Raw genomic sequence first — 20,002 nt, 5'->3', positions numbered from 1 at the left:
TATTTGTTTAAAAAATAGGAGAGAAATACAGATTTCAATAAAAAAATTAAATCCTCGTAATTTTTATAATGTGCGCGTTGGAGGGTCTGCCATCTTGTGGTCTGAATCGGAACCATAAACAGGCACATTTACACGTCAAGTGTTCTCCCCCCCCCCCCTCTTGCCGGGTCAGGGGAAAGGAACGGCGAGTCCCACACACCGTGCGTAAATGCATTCCCACTCCATCAAAAAAAAAACCGGCCAAGAGCATGTCGGGCCACGCTCAGTGTAGGGTTCCGTAGTTACTCTTCCGTCACAATAAGCTAAACTGGAGCTTAAAGTATAGTAAATTTTTAACGAAGGGATGAAACGGTACCTTTCACCCGAGTTAAACAAATAGGCAAATTTGCATAATCAGTACCTAATTAAAGTAAGTCTTTTTACTATGAAGGGAAAACTTTTTGCGATAACTCAAAAACAACTAAACTAATCATGTCCGCTATAGTTTTCATTTAATGTCTTTCTTAAGCTCGATTTTTTTCATATTTTTTGGACCTATGGTTCAAAAGTTAAGAGGGGGGGACACATTTTTTTTTCTTTGGGAGCGATTATCTTTGAATATATTCACTTTATCAAAAAATGTTTCTTGAAATCCCCTATTAGTTTTGAAAGACCTTTCCAACGATACCCCACACTCTAGGGTTGCAGCGAAAAAAAAAATCACCCCCACTTTACGTGTAGGGGAGGTACCCTAAAAAAATTAAAATTTTAGATTTTATTGTACGACTTTGTCGGCTTTATTGATTTATATATCCATGCCAAATTTCATTTTTCTAGCACTAACGACCACGGAGCAAAGCCTCGGACAGACAGACAGACAGACAGACGGACATGGCGAAACTATAAGGGTTCCTAGTTGACTACGGAACTCTAAAAGGGTACCTAGTTGACTCCGGAACCCTAAAAGAGGGGAAAATAGGCTACGGGGCGAGGTCGAATCTAAAACTTGTAACTTGTGGCCGGCGGGGTGTCTGTTCTTAAGGCGCCCACTGATTAACAGTCCTCCGGAGTCAGTTAGAAATAAAAGTGGACAGTTCCGAACAACTGCCGGGCCGATACCGTCCGGCGGACTGTTAATCAGCCCTTTAGGCACTTTCCGCTATTAAGCGAAAAAAACGCTTTATCAGCTACAAGCGCTCGCGCTGAAATTGGATGCGTAATGGAGGTAATGGCACCATTATTACAGTTTGATTCCTGGGAGAAACTGGCGATGCGTAGAACGGAATGGCGCGAAACTGTGCATAAAAAGGTAGAGCAATACGAGCAGCGGCGCTTGGAGGACCTGGATGCCAAGCGCCATCTCCGTAAGACGCGACCGAGGCCCTCGTATACCTATACCTACAACCCAGCTGGTCAGCTTCATTGCGCACCATGCGATCGCATTTTCAAAACCAAATTTGGCTTTGCAAGCCATATTAGAGCTTTCCATGTTTCCGAATAAAAACAGTTGAAGGAGTCGCCGTCGTCGGATACGGCGAGGAGGACTATATATATATATATACAGTTTTCACATTATTCTTCGTAAAAATTTTACCCATCAATTTGCCAGTTTTAATTTGCCAGTTTTAATATATATATATATATACAGTTTTCACATTATTCTTCGTAAAAATTTTACCCATCAATTTGCCAGTTTTAATTTTCCCTTCCCTTTCAGTATGGGACAACGGTGTGAGCTACCGCATGGCGACGCACCACGAGTCGGAGCGCACGCTGTGGCTGAAAGCGATACAAATGGCGCCCTACGACAACATCAAGACGCAGATCGTCTCGTTGAGGGACCGGCTTAACAAGATACGACCTCATGTTGATATAGCTACTTACAGGCTTCAGAGAGGCATTGTTACTGGTAAGAATATTATTGATGCTATATAAATTCAGTAGAAAAACATTTGGAGTTAGATGTTCCCTCTGGTACTCTTCAATAATCTTTAAAAAAAACAAAGCTCGATACAAATTTATTAGAAAAACATTAGGGTCCGGATATGTGCCCTGCGGTACTCCTCATTAATCTGTAGAAAAACATTGATACAGAAGTAGGAAAACATTAGGGCCCGGATATGTTCCTTGCGGGACTCCTCAATAAGCTATACGACAATCTAGACGCAGATCGCCTCGTTGAGGGACCGGCTTAACAAGATACGACCTCATGTTGATATAGCTACTTACAGGCTTCAGAAAGGCATTGTCAATGGTAAGATTAGTTTAATATTGATGCTGTAGAAGTAGAAAATCATTTGGACTTAGATGTGTTCCTTGTGGTACTCGTACTCCTCAATAATCTTTAGAAAAACATCGCTTGATACAAATTTGGTAGGAAAATATTAGGGCCCGGATATGTTCCTTGCGGGACTCCTCAATAAGCTATACGAAAATCTAGACTCAGATCGCCTCGTTGAGGGACCGGCTTAACAAGATACGGCCCATGTTGAGATAGCTACCTGTACGTTGCAGAGAGGCATTCTCACGGGTAAGACTATATTTTGTTGGATGGTGAAATGGCCGTGTATGACGCAAAAGAAGTACCTGTATTTCGAGACTCAAGAAAATAAAATTAGGGGATTTGTTTAGCTGTACGTACAATACGCAGTTCATCCAAATTATATTTCAATTCGCATTTCGTCCAACACGTACTTGGTCAAACATGTCTCAACAGCCTTTGACTCTCTATCTCTCTTCCTCATTAGTGCGACATTGATAGTTGCGTTTCGATCGCTACGGAGCGTAAGCGATTTGCATGATGGCTACGCGGCCAGGTAGATGAAGATAGTTTATTATTGAAGTAGGCATTTTTTTTTTAATTTTAAATGTTTTTAATTATATTATGTAATTAGTAATGTATGGGTCTTGTTATCCGAAATAAATGATTAAATTAAATATTACAAAGCGCTTATGAACGTCCAATAAAGCTAGGTACTTTCTGTTGACCTACATGTAACTTCAAATTTGTACGTAACCCTCGGTGGGCGAGTCCGACTCGCACTTGTCCGGTTTTGAGACCATAAGCATTCAAAATTTTAGCGTGCCTCTGTATTTGAAATAGGCTGATTACGTTTCCGAGATTTCAATTTTTATGTCAAACAGCTCTCCACTGAATATCATTTTGATTGTTGGCAGATATGAACGAGGTGCCTCTCTGCGAGCTAGCGCTCTCCTGCGACAACCTCCTGTGTGACACGCACGGACGTCCCCCCTCCCCCCTAGTAGTCCTCTACGTTCGCTACCCGAAGGGCCTCTGCGTTCGATATGGTACCACCGAGATTGTCGAGGTAAGTCATAGTTATACCCTATCTTCGGCAGATATGAACGAGGTACTTCTCTGCGATAATCTCCTTTGCGACACGCACGGACGTTCCCTCTCTCCCCTCGTGGACGTCTAGGTTCGCTACCCTAAAGGCCTTTGCGTTCGATATGCTACCACCGAGATTGTCGAGGCAAGTCGTAGTTATACCCTATTGTCGACAGATATGAACGAGGTACCTCTTTGCGACATCCTCTTGTGTGACACATACGTACACGGCCAGCCTCCTCCCCCTCGTAGTCCTATACGTTCGTTACCCTGAAGATCTTTGCGTTCGATATGGTACCACCGAGAATTGTTGAGGCAAGGAGCATAGAAAAGAAAAGACGAGTTCAGTTAAATTTTTTTGAAAATCGCATTATACTAACGCACGCGTATATGTGCTGTGTGTGTGAATGCAAAACTTACGAGTTGCGTACGTATCTGTTGGTATTGGTACCATCCAGTGTCCCAATCCGCAACACTCACGAAACTAAAACACCGCCCGAATCTGTCTCGCGCTTCGCGTTCGAAAATTATTTAAATTTAAAATCAGAAATGTGCCGCTTTATTTTTACTTCGGTTCACGCTACGAACGCTTACTTTACTCCCATATTAAGGCCGCATTTCCACCAGATATGTGAGAGGACGCGTATGTGTTTGTTAAGAACCAATAGAATTACTTTACGCGAGGAAAGGTACATGAAATGATTCCACTGTGGTTACTCACAAACACATCCCTCGCTTCGCATTCTCGCGCATATCTGCTGGAAAAACAGCCCAAGTTCTGCATATAGCCAACTGCTTCTCTCTCTCCTTCCTAGCGTTGTCCCGGGATATTGCCACGGCTCATGGGAGCCTGGGGTCCGCTTGACAACTAATCTAAAATAGTTTTTACGAAAGCGACTGCCATCTGACCTTCCAACCAAGAGGGTAAAACTAGGCCTTGTTGGGATTAGTCCGGTTTCCTCACGATGTTTTCCTTCACCGAAAAGCGACTGGTAAATATCAAATGATATTACGTACATAAGTTCCGAAAAATCATTGGTACAAGCCGAGGTTTGAACCCGCGACCTCCGGATTGCAAGTCGCACGCTCTTACCGCTAGGCCACCAGCGCTTCATATAGCCAACTGCTTATGAGAACTTATGAAGTTTCTTAATAACCTTGCTGTCTGTCATCTTACATAATGAACATTTATGTAGTTCTTGAGCAGTATGTTCAGTACTGGCTATTCACAATATAACTAAAAATTCTGTTAGTTTTCAAAGATAAAATTCTATAAAACATTATGATGGTAAATTTTCATCGTGTGTTTAATCCTTTTCCAGGCATAGTACGATTTATCGACCACATACGCGCCATTAGAATTTCAATCGATCAAATTAAATAATTTTAAACAGAAACAAAAATATTAAACTATAAACGTCAGTATTTTAAAAGAAAAACTCATTAATGCTACTTGGTTTGTATAAGTGACAAAAAAAAAAAAAAAGGTATAACTCCCTAAGGAGTTATAGCTTTTTTTTCACAATTTATAACTCCCGCGGGAACAATATAGGCCTTTGTCCTTCAGTACACCTGCATGAAATAAGATCTTTTTCGAGCAAGTGTTATGAAAAATAAGTAAATGTCAAAAAGTATGTTTCATCAAATGACGATTTTTCGATGAGACTTCTTTTTAAAAATATATTCAGTTTAACTTTGTCTTAAGTGCACTTTTATAACCTTTTATAATTAACAATTATTTTTAACAATCTGTTTGAATTTCGAATTAATGACGACAAAATTGCATGAAATATCAATTCATAATTTACGTAATTTGATATTTAGGTATTATGACACCACGTCGATTTGAAGTTTAGGCATTTCGAAAAGGTTAGTTGAGAAAAAAAAGGCATTCTGAGAATTACGCATTTTGACACTATTTTTGAGATCTAGTAATTTTGGTAAATGCGTAAAATTAAATGAAGGTGCAATGGAACCATAGCGTTTAAATGTCAAGTGTATGGTCTACTTCGCCTCCGGATACCTACAGGAAAATTCCAGCCTTGAAGAGGCATTCACACTTTCAAATCTAGATTTAACGTTAGGCATTCTCCCATAAAACGAGCGAGATATTCCACCGGATCAAAATCAAATGAAACCCTCCGTTTACGCTCAGGCGAGCCTTCCACCTGTAGCAGGAGACAGTTGATAAGGGGTCGTCGGGCGAGCCGCGCGGACGGCGGGTGAACACGGCGGGCTGCTCGTAGGCAAGTTATTATTTACATTTAGGCTGCTCTGCTTTTACTTATTCTTGATTTAGTAATTAAAATTGTATTATGTTATTTTTAATATTCCATTTTGTTATTGGTTATCGTATCTGAAAACTCCGTTATACAGATAGGAGACTTGAAACTCATGCTAATTGGGTAAACAATTTTTTGAAAACTCCCTTTTGTATGATGTTTTCGAATTTTCGATCGTTACTATTTTTTGTAGGGTGAAAAATTTGGCATATGTTTTATGGTGTATCTTCTCGATGGCGAAATGTAAGTTTCTTCTGCCTTATTTACTTAATAGAGCAAGATCCCATAGCCGCTAGACCTTACTTATTTTCTCACGAATAAAATGTATGGGATAATATAGTGTTAGTATTGTACTTTTAATGCTATATTGGTCATGAGAATGTTAAGAAAAGTTAGTAATATTTTTACATACCTTTAACACCTTGTACCGGACAAATGGCCGTCGGGCCAATATAGCAAGTATGCAGACATTAAATGTACATACTAACACTATATTATCCCATACATTTTATTCGTGAGAAAATAAGTAAGGTCTGGCGGCTCTGGGATAAATACATACATACATATAATCACGCCTATTTCCCGAAGGGGTAGGCAGAGACCACGGATTTCCACTTGCTACGATCCTGACATACCTCTTTCGCTTCCTTCACTTTCATGACATTCCTCATACACGCTCGTCGGTTTAGGGTGCTCTTGGCCTGGCCTTTCTTCAGGATTTCCCCGATTTGATCAGAGAAAGTCCGCCGAGGTCTACCCCTTCCAGCTCCCTCTTCTACTTCTCCCTTATACACTCTGGGATCTTGGACTATAACTACAGAAAAGCCAAATGGAAAGATTTTGATTTTTTTTTAATGCGTGTCAAAAACGTGTTAATTTGTTATACCCCGGGTGTCAGACTACATACCTATTTAAATATATAATATATTTCTCGTAAGTTTCAAAACTTTTTTTTCCGCAACACGTATATCTGCATTCAGTGAGGCGTAAATATAGTCTCAATATACAAAACAATTAATAAATATTGTTCATAATCATACAAGGAACAATAGTTATTTGTGTCCCAAGGGAGGAAAAGTAGGACATTGCGTGCCGCGTGTACGAGTAAAAATGTCACCCGAGCCAAAGGCGAGATGTAGGTAATTTTATTTATTTATTCAGAATTACAAGCGCTGGTGGCCTAGCGGTAAGAGCGTGCGACTTGCAATCCGGAGGTCGCGGGTTCAAACCCCGGCTCGTACTAATGAGTTTTTCGGAACTTATGTACGAAATATCATTCGATATTTACCAGTCGCTTTTCGGTGAAGGAAAACATCGTGAGGAAACCGGACTAATCCCAACAAGGCCTAGTTTACCCTCTGGGTTGGAAGGTCAGATGGCAGTCGCTTTCGCAAAAACTAGTGTCTACGCCAAATCTTGGGATTAGTTGTCAAGCGGACCCCAGGCTCCCATGAGCCGTGGCAAAATGCCGGGACAACGCGAGGAAGAAGATTCAGGATTACAACAGCTTATAATAATTACATGTGCAATTTTAAATTTAAGTGTATAAAGCCAATTACAGGAATGTTCTACGCTTCCTCCCGTGGTGCGCATATACTATTTTTCTGCTCGACGGAGGCGGAAAGCGGCAACTTCGTTTAGCGCAGCGGGAGCAAAGTTGACGCTTTCCGCCCGGAGGGCAGATAAATAATTTTCGTTGCCTTGTTTTTTGTCCCCAATAAATGTGACGAAGTGGAGTGGAGTGGAGTGGAGGTTAAGTTTTCTCATCTGAAATAAAATCTACAGCTAGAAAAGAAAGACATCCAATAGCAATCGACATTTTTTATTTGTTTAATAGAACACATAAATACACAGAGTGACAGAGTGGTCAGAAACAAGACAGCGAAAATAGTTTTGACGCACACATCAGACTCTAAAACGATCATGGCAACATGACATGGGGTTCTTCAAGAACCAGGTATTTAGGGTCCTCAAAGGTTGACCACGTATAAGTTCCTCTGATGTTGCTTATGTACATGGGCTGCGTTGACTGCTTCCCAGCAGGCGGCTCGTCTGCTCGTTTGCTGCCTATTACCGAAACCGGACTCGCCCACCGAGGGCTCCTTAATTTTTAGTATTTTTTGTTATAGCGGCAACAGAAATACATCATCTGTGAAAATGTCAACTGTCTAACTATCACGGTTCATAAGATACGGACGGACATACAGACAGACGGACGGACAGCGGAGTCTTAGTAATAGGGTCCCGTTTGACCTTGACATTTTGTATGGGAGAATCAGTTTTTTTTCCGCCATTTCGGGGTTGGTCCCATAATAAAAGTAGCTCAGTATAACCTATATATTCACTCCGTAAATTATTCCGGTGACTAAATAAACACCCTGTATATACCTATACAGGGTGGCCCAAAAATATGTGCATCCCGTTGCCAGGGAGGTTTTGGGCTTATACTGAGCAACATTTACTATGGGACCAATCCCGAAATCGCGAAAAAAAATTCTGGCCGTTTGGCTATCACTGTTTTTTTTTTTATACCACGACGGTGGCAAACAGGCATACGGCCCGCCTGATGGTAAGCAGTCACCGCAGCCTATGAACTGCTGATGTGTTTAATTTGTTAAATATCTGTGCGGCTATCAGATAGTATGGCCGCACGCTCAAAGTCTAGGTGGAATGTTGGTGACCCGTTAGAAATCAATTAAATTATTATTACTTGGGCGACCGAGCTTCGCTCGGTTATAACTATTTATTGTAATATGGTGGTGTATAGGTGATAATCTTAACTACATTTTTTTACTAAATTAAACTTGTCTAAAGCAATAAAAATTAAAATATTATATATAAGCTTGAACATATAAAAATAAAACAAAAGTTAGTCACCGGGCGGGATTCGAACCCGTAACACTGGTTGTTTCTTGCCGCCCGCGTCTTAACCCGCTGGGCCAGATGGATAGTGGCCTACAACATGAAATTACCGACCATATTCTGCGTCGAAAGATAAACGCATGAAAACTCGAAAACACGCGTTTTCCCAAACAAGACTAATCTAGATCGATTGTTTACCCCTAAAAATAAAGGAAAAGAGCCTTCTGTGTATCGGTTTTTATGAGCTTCAGTCCATTTGGAATTGGTCCACATTGAGAAAAGTGCATATCGAGAACGGTTCATTTTGGTAACAAGTTCATTTGAGTTTCATTCCTTATGAGAATAGTTTGTTATAATATTGGTAGTAATTGAGGAGTGGTGTATTTTGAGTGTAGTGTCGCATGCACCGGAAAGGTTTTTCCTTTCGACGAAGAATATGGTCGCTAATTTCGTGTTGCCGGCCACTGTCCGTCTGGTCCAGCGGGTTAAGACGCGGACTGCCAAACGAGTGTTTGTTTGCAGGCTTTTGTTTTTTTTATATGTTCAAGTTTATATATAATTTTTTAATTTTTATTGTTTTTGGACAAGTTTAATTTAGTAAAAAAATTTAGTTAAGATTATCACCTATACACCAACATATTACAATAAATAGTTATAACCGAGCAAAGCTCGGTCGCCCAGGTACTATATATATATATATATATATATATATATATATATATATATATATATATATATATATATATATATACACAAGAATTGCTCATTTAAAGGTATAAGATATGTTTATTTATTTATTAATAATAGAATGGCAGTATCTGTGAGAATATGCATGGCCGCCCCGCGCAGATACAATTTCGCCGCGTAGTGGGATTAGCAATCCAAGTGTGTTCCCACAAAAAGTGGCGCCATCTTACCGGGCACTACCTAAGTAAAACAGTTTTACATGACTACAAAGTTTTCTTTGACAATACACCTATATTTCAAATTCTCTTTGATAATATGAAGATAAAAACCAGAATACATATCTTATATTCGGTTTCGGCATAAGTGCCCATTGTGCCGTGTTATTATGTTTATTTGTCCAATCCATTTGCGTCAAAGCCTATCCATTATTCTTTTATATGTTGATATTGTTTATTCAATTTTTTACCCTCGAACTATTGATACGAATTTAGTGAAATAATCCTTTACCACCGTATTTTCATGGGAACGCACGCACGTTTTGTTATTCTACATGTTTGAGATGATAAATGATAAGCATATTTATTTTGAACCCAAGAACGTAAACAAACAATTAAAATCTACTTGGGATTACTCAATAAAGTGTACAGTCACGTCAAAAAATATCGATACGCACAAAATGCCAAAAATATGTATACACGACCTTGTTGTCTGTTTGGCACTTTGTCCGAATCGATATTTTTAGACGTGACTGTACAAGTTTTTTTACCACACCAGGTTGTAACGGCTCTGTCAATTGTTCCAAAACTGATGAGAAAGTAGCATTTTATCCACATGTGGGACAAAGTAATTTGTGAGTTGTTTCCTTATGTTGGCTGGTGGAATTTACTTTTAAATGATTAACAATTAATAACGTTTTCTTTGATGATTTACAGTAAGTATTTTCCTCGGGCTGGTGTGGTGTATAATGTTGTGTTTCACTCGGTGGCAAAATTTGTTTAACCCTCGTGCCTTGAAACCGTCGCAACGCTCAAGATTCTGTTTTTCGAATTCAATTTTGGAATCTTTCCCTTGCTCGGGTATCAATATTAGCACGAGCGGTTAAATAACAACTTTGCCCCGTGTAAATAGTACATTATGATACAAGTGTGCTAAGTTGGTCATTACACACGAGGCGATATTGTGCGCGCGAGCTGTAAGCGAGCGCGCAATAAGAAAGCCGATGTGGGTAATGTCCAATGCACACGCGTTTCATACGACGTTTTTCAACACACTTGCGAGGAAAAAACAAAACTTATGAATTAGTTTTTTTTTGTCAAAACAGTAAAAGTACAATTTTTAATATATAAACTAAAAACCATGCAAAACTATGACAAATACGGAAAATGGCTGGTGCGTTTTTTTACGCACGATTCCAATGCGTGCAAAGGCGCGATTGGCGCGAACGAAATCGACAAACAGCCAATTAAAAAAAATTAAAAAAGCTTATATTATCGTATTTCTATTCGACGGATGGAGATCAAATCGATAAAATGTTATGTTTATTTATTTATGTAATTTTCGAGATAATTTATAAATTATGTTCGGTGTGATAAAACCTCTTTGAATTAACATTTGAAACCTAATCGTTGGTTGAAAAAAAATTACACGATCAAATTAAAAAGTCGCCGTTTCTATGCATATTATTAGCAATCAGTTACGTCGGATAATATAATGAAAAACACGAGTGTTATACTGAAAACGCACGCGTGTTTAATATCGAGGAATATGAGCAAAAAATCGGTGGAATAAAAACGTCATTTTGAGCAAGTGTGTTGAAAAACAAAATTAAGAGTCGGCAACGTGCATGTAACCGGCCAGCGAGTTGCAGGCATCCATAAGTCGGCGTAAAGGCGTCTACGGTGACTACGTACCTACGTGGTATAAAAAAGGATATATATATATATATATATATATATAGATCGATTGTCCGCTCACATAATACCACACACACACAACAAACAACACACAACACAATACAATATCTTTGTGGGCATTTATGTACTGCTCAAAAGAAAAAACCGGACAAGTGGGAGTTAGACTCGCCTACCGAGGGTTCCGATAGACGGACGGACGGACAGCGGAGTCTAAGTAATAGGGCCCCGTATTGGGGTATGGAACCCTAAAAAGGGGTCACTAAGCGTTTTGAACGTTACGTGAAAAGCACACCGTGAAAACGATGTGTTTGGTGCCTCGTTTGCCAAATTTAAATATCAGATAGGTTAGATCGTCAACTATCATTTCTGACCTCCATTTTTTTGCACATTAATTTTGATTAGTCCTGAAGGTCTTAGCCGCTTCGACCGGAACGGTCCATTAGCTCTAATTCACTAAATGTCCATTCCTTAACAGCCTATTCCCCGATTTTTCATTCTTCGAAGGTCTAATTCCCCGAATGTCTGTTCCCTGAAAGTCTATTTTCAAATTTGTAGTAAATCATTTCCTTCACAACTTACGAGTAACTAGCGCCAGCGGGGCTCCTATTTCTGGGCGGTTTGCGCTTCGGGCATTTGAAGCTACCTAAGGAACCTAACCTACCTTCCTATTCATTTAGTGTGAAGTCCGTGAAAACACTACACTTTGGGGAAAAAAGTGGTAGGTTAGGTAGCTTTAGATGCCCGAAGGGCAAACCGCCAAGAAATAGGAGCCCTAAGAAGCGGGGCTCCCGGCTAGCTAAGTTGTGAAAGAAATGTTTTATTACCTACAGATTTGATATTTGGGGAATTTGACCTTAGAAGAATGGACATTTCGGAATTTAGACCTAACGGACAGACTGGACATTTAGTGAATTAGACCTGATGGACCGCTCCAGTTTCGACTTGAATAAAAAAAAGTGGAAGTGGTAAGGCCTATCTTTATATTGTGTTGTGTAAATGAGTAAATCTTGAGTCCTTTTCAATATTAATTACTTTTGAAAAATATCGCACTAGTGCGGTAACTAGCACTATACATACGTATGTCGAACGGAAAACGTACAATACACGTGCGAAAACGTAATTCGCAACTCGGGTCGATTTAAAACACTCGCTGTGGTCCTATTTTAATTTATCGCCACTCGATGATATTTTATTTTCTTTCCGGGCGATTCTTTTCGAAAATATTCAGTTTATCAAGAAACAGTTGTTGGACAACCTAACTCGTTTTAAATACGTATCCAGCGATACCCCACACGACAAAAAAAATATATACGGGAGGATATATTCATTTTTGCTTATTTTTTTTCAAAATTCAGACGACCGGTCTGGTCTAGTGGGTAGTAACCCTGCCTACGAAGCTGATGGTCCCGGGTTCAAATTCTGGTAAGGGCATTTATTCGTGTGATGAGCATGGATATTTGTTCCTGAGTCATGGGTGTTTTCTATGTATTTAAGTATTTATAAATATTTATATACTATATATATCGTTGTCTAAGTACCTTCAACACAAGCCTTATTAAGCTTACTGTGGGACTTAGTCAATTTGTGTAAAAGAAAAAAAAAATGGCGAAGGCGGAGGAGCTAAATCTTACTTTCTTTTTCAGACGTGCAGCAATCCCTGCTTCTCAAAGACCATCCTATTCCGAGCGAGCGACGGCCTCACCGGAGACGCGGTGGTACGCATAGTGGTGTACGATGTCAAGGAGAGGGTATCGGAGACCACCGTGCCTATGGGGTATACGTCGCTCACGCTCGCCACCATACAGGTACGAGATCCTTTAATATGACAGACCCTGTGTTTTGGACATCTTATAAATGTTAATAGGGAAGTGCCACAACCACTTAGAAAAAAAGTTTACACGGGGAATATTTTAGGATTTTTAATAGTAAATCACCCCCAACCCTTTAAGTTAGGGGATGGAAGATTGTCATAAGCGACTTACAAAAAGATGAAATCCCATCAAAAACATTTTCATGTAAAATGTAGCCAAGACGACACCATAAGGCTCGTACTAAAAAAGATATCAGATCTCTTGTAGAGCCAAGCTTCTAACTCTACAAGCTGTAACTTAACAAACTCTACTCCTTAGTCAAAATATGTGGCTTGGCCGTTTCGTTACAAAAGAAGAATTATATGATAAAAAATAATGAATAGTGAATACATTTTTCACCTTCCGCCCATGTGACGGTAGCGAAATGGCCAAGCCATATATTTTGTCTAAGGAGTAGACTTTGTGAAATTAGAGCTCGTAGAGTTAGAAGCTTGGCTCTACGAGAGATCTGATTATATTATAAATTTTATTTTGACACTTGGAGAGACTTTACACCTCCAAATTTTATTAGTATTAGTACTCTGACATTGGGGACCTTTTACATCTCCAGATTTAATGTGTTTTTAACCATAGAGACTATACATCTCTATTGTATTGTATTAATTATTTATTTTAAGATTATTATAATGTAATGTTTACCCAGGTATTGGCTGTTGTATTTATAAATGTTGTTATGTATTTTTCATGACACTATATGATGTTACTATAAATGTTGTATTGACTTGTAAAAGAGCCCTTGAGGCCTACTTGCAGAATAAATTTTTGAATTTTGAATTTTGAATTTTTGATATATTTTTGCCAGTGCGAGCCTTATGGTCTCGTCTTGGCTACATTTTACATGAAAATGGTTTTTGATGGGATAAAAATATTGACGACCGGTCTGGCCTAGTGGGTAGTGACCCTGCCTATGAAGCCGATGGTCCCGGGTTCAAATCCTGGTAAGGGCATTTATTCGTGTAATGAGCAATGGATATTTGTTCCTGTTTCATGGATGTTTTCTATTTATTTAAGTATTTATAAATATTTATATATTATATATATCGTTGTCTAAGTACCCTCAACACAAGCCTTACTGAGCTTACTGTGAGACTAAGTCAATTTGTGTAATACGAGTAATGTCCTATAATATTTATTTATTTATTTATTGATATTTGTATTCGTTAGGAGTTGTAGGGCTATGCTAAGAATAGATGTTTACCCCTTGGAGTGTTTAATGTCATCTACGCCTACACGGCCCGCAGGCGATGTATTGGAAACAACAATGATTGAAAAACAACTCTTAATTAACTATGTATTTTTCTTTCTTTCTAATAATAAATAAAATATAATAGCTACTATCTGAACTAAGTGGCTGTGACATTCAAAATAACCTTCGCACGCTTTTGTTCTGTAAAAGATAAAGATGCGATCCAAGGGTGTCGTCAGGTGATGGATTAGGATAATTTGACGACCAGTTTGGCCTAGTGGGTGGTGACCCTGCCTACGAAGCTGATGGTCCCGGGTTCAAATCCATTCCATGGGTATTTGTTCCTGAGTCATGGGTGTTTTCTATGTATTTAAGTATTTATAAATATTTATATATTATATTATAATATATCGTTGTCTAAGTACCCTCAACGCAAGCCTTATTGAGCTTACTGTGGGACTTAGTCAATTTGTGTAATAATGTCCTATAATATTTATTAGGAGATGGCCGGGGGGGGGGGGGGGTAAAAATCATATGGCAGAAGGTCCAGGGGAGGGGGAAGGGCACACATAGTTAGAATTTTTTCTCTGTGGCGGTGGCCAGAAATACCCCTCTTGGCGACGCCCATGTGATCAGTTCATTTTGAACTCACCCGCGTAGTAACGCCTGTTCGTGCCTGTATGTCTGTCGGCCTGTCGGGCTTCGTTGCTTGCTGTTATAAAAAACAACGTTTAAGGCTTTATTTGGCTTATCTTGGCTTCCACTGAGGTCGGGTGATTTAAAGTTTGGCTAAAACTAGGCATTTCTCACTTTTACTTGTGAGTTGAACGTACAAACAGCAATACTCTTAACTGTCCATCGGTGGACCTTATGCCTTTTGTTATAAGGTCCACCGATGGACAGTTAACAGTGTGGGCGATGGTACGAAGGAATACTTAGAAAAAGAAATTCGTGCTAGTAGTTATATCCGTATATTTTTAGTTGAACAGTAATTATGGATGGATCAATGTCATTTCATCACGATCAATGTCCGTTTTTCTGTCCTTAGATCCGTAACCGTTAATGCTAGAAACTAGAAAGCTCCAATTTGGTATGGATGTATTGGTGTATTTAAAATATTACATCAATCACGCCGACAAAATTAAAATACACATTTTTTTGGGTTCCTCCCCCCCTACTCTTTGAATTTTGAGTTTTACACGTAAAGCGGGTATGATTTTTTTTTCGCCTCAACCATACGGCATGGGGTTTTGTTAATTGTTAAGTATTTTCGGAAAGAAGGAAAAAAAAGTGCCCCCTATGCCTCTTTGCCTAACCTATGATTCAAAAATAAAAGGTGAGGTTTATTTACTTTTTGAATTATTGCAAAAAGTTTTCCCTTCTTAGTAAAAAGACATACAAATGTTCTGAAGGTCTTTCTCTTTTGTTTTCTACATGATACCTTCTAAAATCCCCGTTTCAAGGCAGCCCATTGTGACGGACGGGTAACTACGGAACCCTACAGTGAGCATGGCCCGACATGCTCTTTTCCGATTTTTTGTGTTGTCATTAAATAAATAAAATATTATAGGACTTTATTACACAAATTGACTAAGTCCCACAGTAAGCTCAATGAGGCTTGTGTTGAGGGTACTTAGACAACGATATATATAATATATAAATATTTATAAATACTTAAATACATAGAAAACACCCATGACTCAGGAACAAATATCCATGCTCATCACACGAATACATGCCCTTACCAGGATTTGAACCCGGGACCATCAGCTTCGTAGGCAGGGTCACTACCCACTAGGCCAGACCAGTCGTCATTCTGACAATAGTATACAATACAAAAAGAATACTCCACTCCAACAGGATTCTCAACGTCTACGAGTAGCCTTATCAACTCGAGAAAACAAGACTGTCGGCTTTGTGACCATCAACGGCTGGAGCCTGGAGCCCTCCTACATCGGCAGCCCCGTGCACACGGACAAAACTGTAGACATCCACAGAATACAGTGTCACCGGCGCTCACAGTCCTTACCACCTAGATTGGGCCTGAAGCTAAAGTTCCCGTCCTATGGAAATGTTTTGAAGCAGAATTTCGTGAACAGCCACCAAGTGACGTACAGGTTCCATTCAGGGCTGGGCGGGGATATAACGGTGCACGAGGTTATGGCCGAGGCGAAGATCTGCTTTCAACTGCCGGCAGAATTACTGTAAGTATCTACATTATAAATGTATTTTTTTTGTCTTAAGTTCTTTCTATAGCCTTATCTATAAGATATAACAAGGAAATTGGCATTTTCATCATTAATATCTGGATTCGGCGCCATTTTTTGATATTTAACAAATTTAACACATATCAGTAAAATAATAAGAATCAAAGTCAAATCTTTTTCTTCCTCCCGTTGGCATATTGCCACGGCTCACGGGAGCCTGGGGTCCGCTTGACAACTAATCCCAAGATTTGGCGCAGGCAATAGTTTTTACGAAAGCGACTGCCATCTGACCTTCCAACCCAGAGGGTAAACTAGACCTTGTGGGGATTAGTCAGGTTTCCTCACGATGTTTTCCTTCACCGAAAAGCGACTGCTGAAGCGTACATAAGTTCCGAAAACTCATTGGTACGAGCATTGGTTGCAAGTCCCACGCTCTTACGGCTCAACCATCAGCGCTTCAAGGATCAAAGTCAAATGGCGTTCTAAAAGTTTTAATCATGTGTCGAAAGATGGCTGTAAATTTACTGTGGCTACAAACTTTTTTTTTACAATCCACCTCTATTTCAAATTGTCTTTGATAAAGACATGATTCTGTCGAGAAATGCGACCTATATAGGAGAACAGTAGTCCTACTGATCTCGTGTGTCCACACGAAAGCATCCTTGTTCAAGAAACGGATAGGGTTTCGTTCTGTCAAAAAACATAGCTTACAAGTAACTCTTCACAGAGACATCTTCATCCAACGCGAGAAGGAGTTATTGGAGCAGCTCCTGTCCGTGGGCGAGATCTGTGGGCACTGGCAACACAAGCAGCTGGAGCTGGTCGGGGCGCACGTGGCGCTTCTGAAGCACTATTGCCGCTGCCGGCGCTGCTTGAGTAGCCCCGAGGGGCATTTCAAGCCGAGCGCCAAAAAAGGTACAGATTTGTAGAAACCATTGCCAGAATACATTAAAAGTAAATACATTTGCTTAAGTTAGGCTTCTTGCTAAAACAAAAAGGCTCATTCAACGTGTTCAAAATGCCTGTGCTCGTTTCTGTTTTAATATTCCGTTGAGAGCTCACGTGACTCCGTCTCTGAATAGCCATAAGATCCTCAAAATGCAACACCGTCGTAAACACCACTTGACTTGTCTGCTCTTTGGCGTACAGAAGTATCAAGCCCCCCATATCTCTTCACTAAGCTATGTTGCATTAAGCTACGCGAACGCCGTAAATGTGTGATTCAATTGTTGCCGCCGTGCCATGCCTCAGCAGCTTTTCGGGGAAGTTTTCGCTATGCCTCGTCGAAAGTCTGGAATAATATCCCTCCCCCCTTGAGAAACTTGCAAATTATTCTTAGCTTCAAGTCAAAGCCGAAACAATATTTACTTAATCACCAACTTAACCAGGAAGCCTACAGACTTGATACGAGCTGCGTTTTTTGCCTTTGTATGTATACTTATGCTTACCACAAGTTTTAGTTCGTTTTGCATTGCCATAGTTCAACATTCCTTTTACGCCATACTTATTTGAGTATTATTACGTTAGTATTCGCCTGCCTCTTATTCTATTCTAAGTACAGTCAGCGTCAAATACTTCGTAGCAGTCAAAGTGGCCAAATAGTTCGGTACACCATACTAAATATATGGTGTACCGAACTATTTGGCTACTTTGGATGCTACAAAGTATTTGACGCTGACTGTACAAGTCTACAGAAGTTGGTCTATTGAGTTTTCACTAGGTGAAATGAAAATTGTCTTTGATTTGCCATCCATAACATCCGAAAGAAGGCTAACACAGAGTAGAAGAGGGAGCTGGAAGGGGTAGACCTCGGTGGACTTTCTCTGATCAAATCGAGGAAATCCTGAAGAAAGCCCAGGTCAAGAGCACCCTAATCCGGCGAGCGTGTAAGGAGTGTTATGAAAGTGAAGGAAGCGAAAGACGTGTGTCAGGATCGTAGCACGTGGGAATCCGTGGTCTCTGCCTACCCCTCCGGGAAATAGGCGTGATTATATGTATGTATGCATTCACTCAAATTTAGAATATCCCACTAGCGATGTATTTAACATCCCTTGCCCCTTGTCCTCAGACCACGCGAGCCTCGAGTTCGCGCCGGTCAATCTCCACTTGCAGAGGATGTGGGTGCACAACGATACCCTCAATAAGTCCGGCTTCCATGACGTCATCACCGCGGGGGCGTTCGCCGTGCACACTAATAAGAACGAGCGTACCGGCGGACTTATACGGTGAGATTGACAAGCATTGTCCACAGAGACGGGAATTGGGTACCAATCTCCACCTGCAGCGAATGTGGGTTCACATTGACACCCTCAACAGATCAGGTTTCCACGACGTCATCACCGCGGGGGCGTTCGCCGTGCACACTAATAAGAACGAGCGTACCGGCGGACTTATACGGTGAGATTGACAAGCATTGTCCACAGAGAGGGGAATTGGGTACCATCTCCACCTGCAGTGGATATGGGTTCACATTGATACCCTCAACAGATCAGGTTTCCACGACGTCATCACCGCGGGGGCGTTCGCCGTGCACACTAATAAGAACGAGCGTACCGGCGGACTTATACGGTGAGATTGACAAGCATTGTCCACAGAGAGGGGAATTGGGTACCATCTCCACCTGCAGTGGATATGGGTTCACATTGATACCCTCAACAGATCAGGTTTCCACGATGTCATCACCGCGGGGGCGTTCGCCGTGCACACTAATAAGAACGAGCGTACCGGCGGACTTATACGGTGAGATTGACAAGCATTGTCCACAGAGGCGGGAATTGGCTACCAATCTCCACCTGCAGCGGATATGGGTTCACATTGACACCCTCAACAGATCAGGTTTCCATGACGTCATCACCGCGGGGGCGTTCGCCGTGCACACTAATAAGAACGAACGCATAAGGTAAGACATTTGTAAAACTAAGATTAAAGGAAGGAAGGGAAGAAAGAAGAGCAAGGGAACGCAAAAACTTGGGAAGATGTCAAAGTACTAGTAGAGGTAGGATTAAGTAGTGTTACATGCTGGCTAGAGGACAGTCTCCTTAATTTAAATATTAGTATTGAATATGTATTCAGAATACCGCCCTGAAAACAGCTCATTTCATGTGCTGCCGGCTTGAGTATTTTTTTTTTTCTATTTATTTAGAAACAAACAGTCATACACAATTTTTGATCAAAACTTATAGACAAAAAATAGACCTATAGTTTCATATGTAGAAATAAAATATAAACAGGTCCGTGGCTATTACAAAAAACAAAAAGACTTAAATCTGTATTTTATAATAACAAATACTTGAAATATGTAATGTGTAAATGACTTATATTTCTCTGACGGGCCAGATTAAAAAAAAAAATGATATAGAAAATGTGCCTTAAAAATGTCTCAGATTACTGGCAAAAAATTGTTTGGTTTGAAAATGCCATCACAAAATAATCCGCAAAATTCATTGTATGAAAAATCTAATTTCGCTAAAGTTCGAGCTTGTTAGAGTCGAGCCTACCGCGAACGCCGAAGTTCGCAAATTGCGAGCATCCTTCTCACTCACTCTTAACTCCTTTATATTTCCATGTACCACCACAAATTATTAACTAAAAACCTTGTAGTTGAAATGCGTTCCGCATACCACCCAGGCGCGGGGACGGGCCTGGGATGGTTATGTGGGACTCCCA

The 20,002-nt window shown here is 40.3% G+C and overlaps 1 protein-coding gene and 1 long non-coding RNA gene across 2 annotated transcripts in view; one reads left to right on the top strand and one right to left on the bottom strand.

Moving 5' to 3' along the window:
* Positions 1–20,002, bottom strand: part of LOC133526474 (uncharacterized) — a 172,682-nt gene that overhangs the window by 85,906 nt on the left and 66,774 nt on the right. The gene's annotated exons all lie outside the window — the stretch shown is intronic.
* The window catches only part of LOC133534629 (type II inositol 3,4-bisphosphate 4-phosphatase), a 43,732-nt gene that overhangs the window by 4,043 nt on the left and 19,687 nt on the right, over positions 1–20,002 (top strand). Inside the window, exons 2-7 of the mRNA XM_061873870.1 lie at positions 1,697–1,888; positions 3,157–3,308; positions 12,716–12,877; positions 15,990–16,333; positions 17,064–17,251; positions 18,405–18,561. Of these exons, the coding sequence (XP_061729854.1) occupies positions 1,697–1,888; positions 3,157–3,308; positions 12,716–12,877; positions 15,990–16,333; positions 17,064–17,251; positions 18,405–18,561 (1,195 nt within the window). The remainder of the gene's footprint in view (positions 1–1,696; positions 1,889–3,156; positions 3,309–12,715; positions 12,878–15,989; positions 16,334–17,063; positions 17,252–18,404; positions 18,562–20,002) is intronic.

Source organism: Cydia pomonella, chromosome 1, assembly GCF_033807575.1.
Source record: "Cydia pomonella isolate Wapato2018A chromosome 1, ilCydPomo1, whole genome shotgun sequence".
NCBI classification, from domain to species: Eukaryota; Metazoa; Arthropoda; class Insecta; order Lepidoptera; family Tortricidae; genus Cydia; species Cydia pomonella.
The sequence above is the reverse complement of the archived record's forward strand: the minus strand, read 5'-3'. Positions and strand labels throughout refer to the sequence as shown.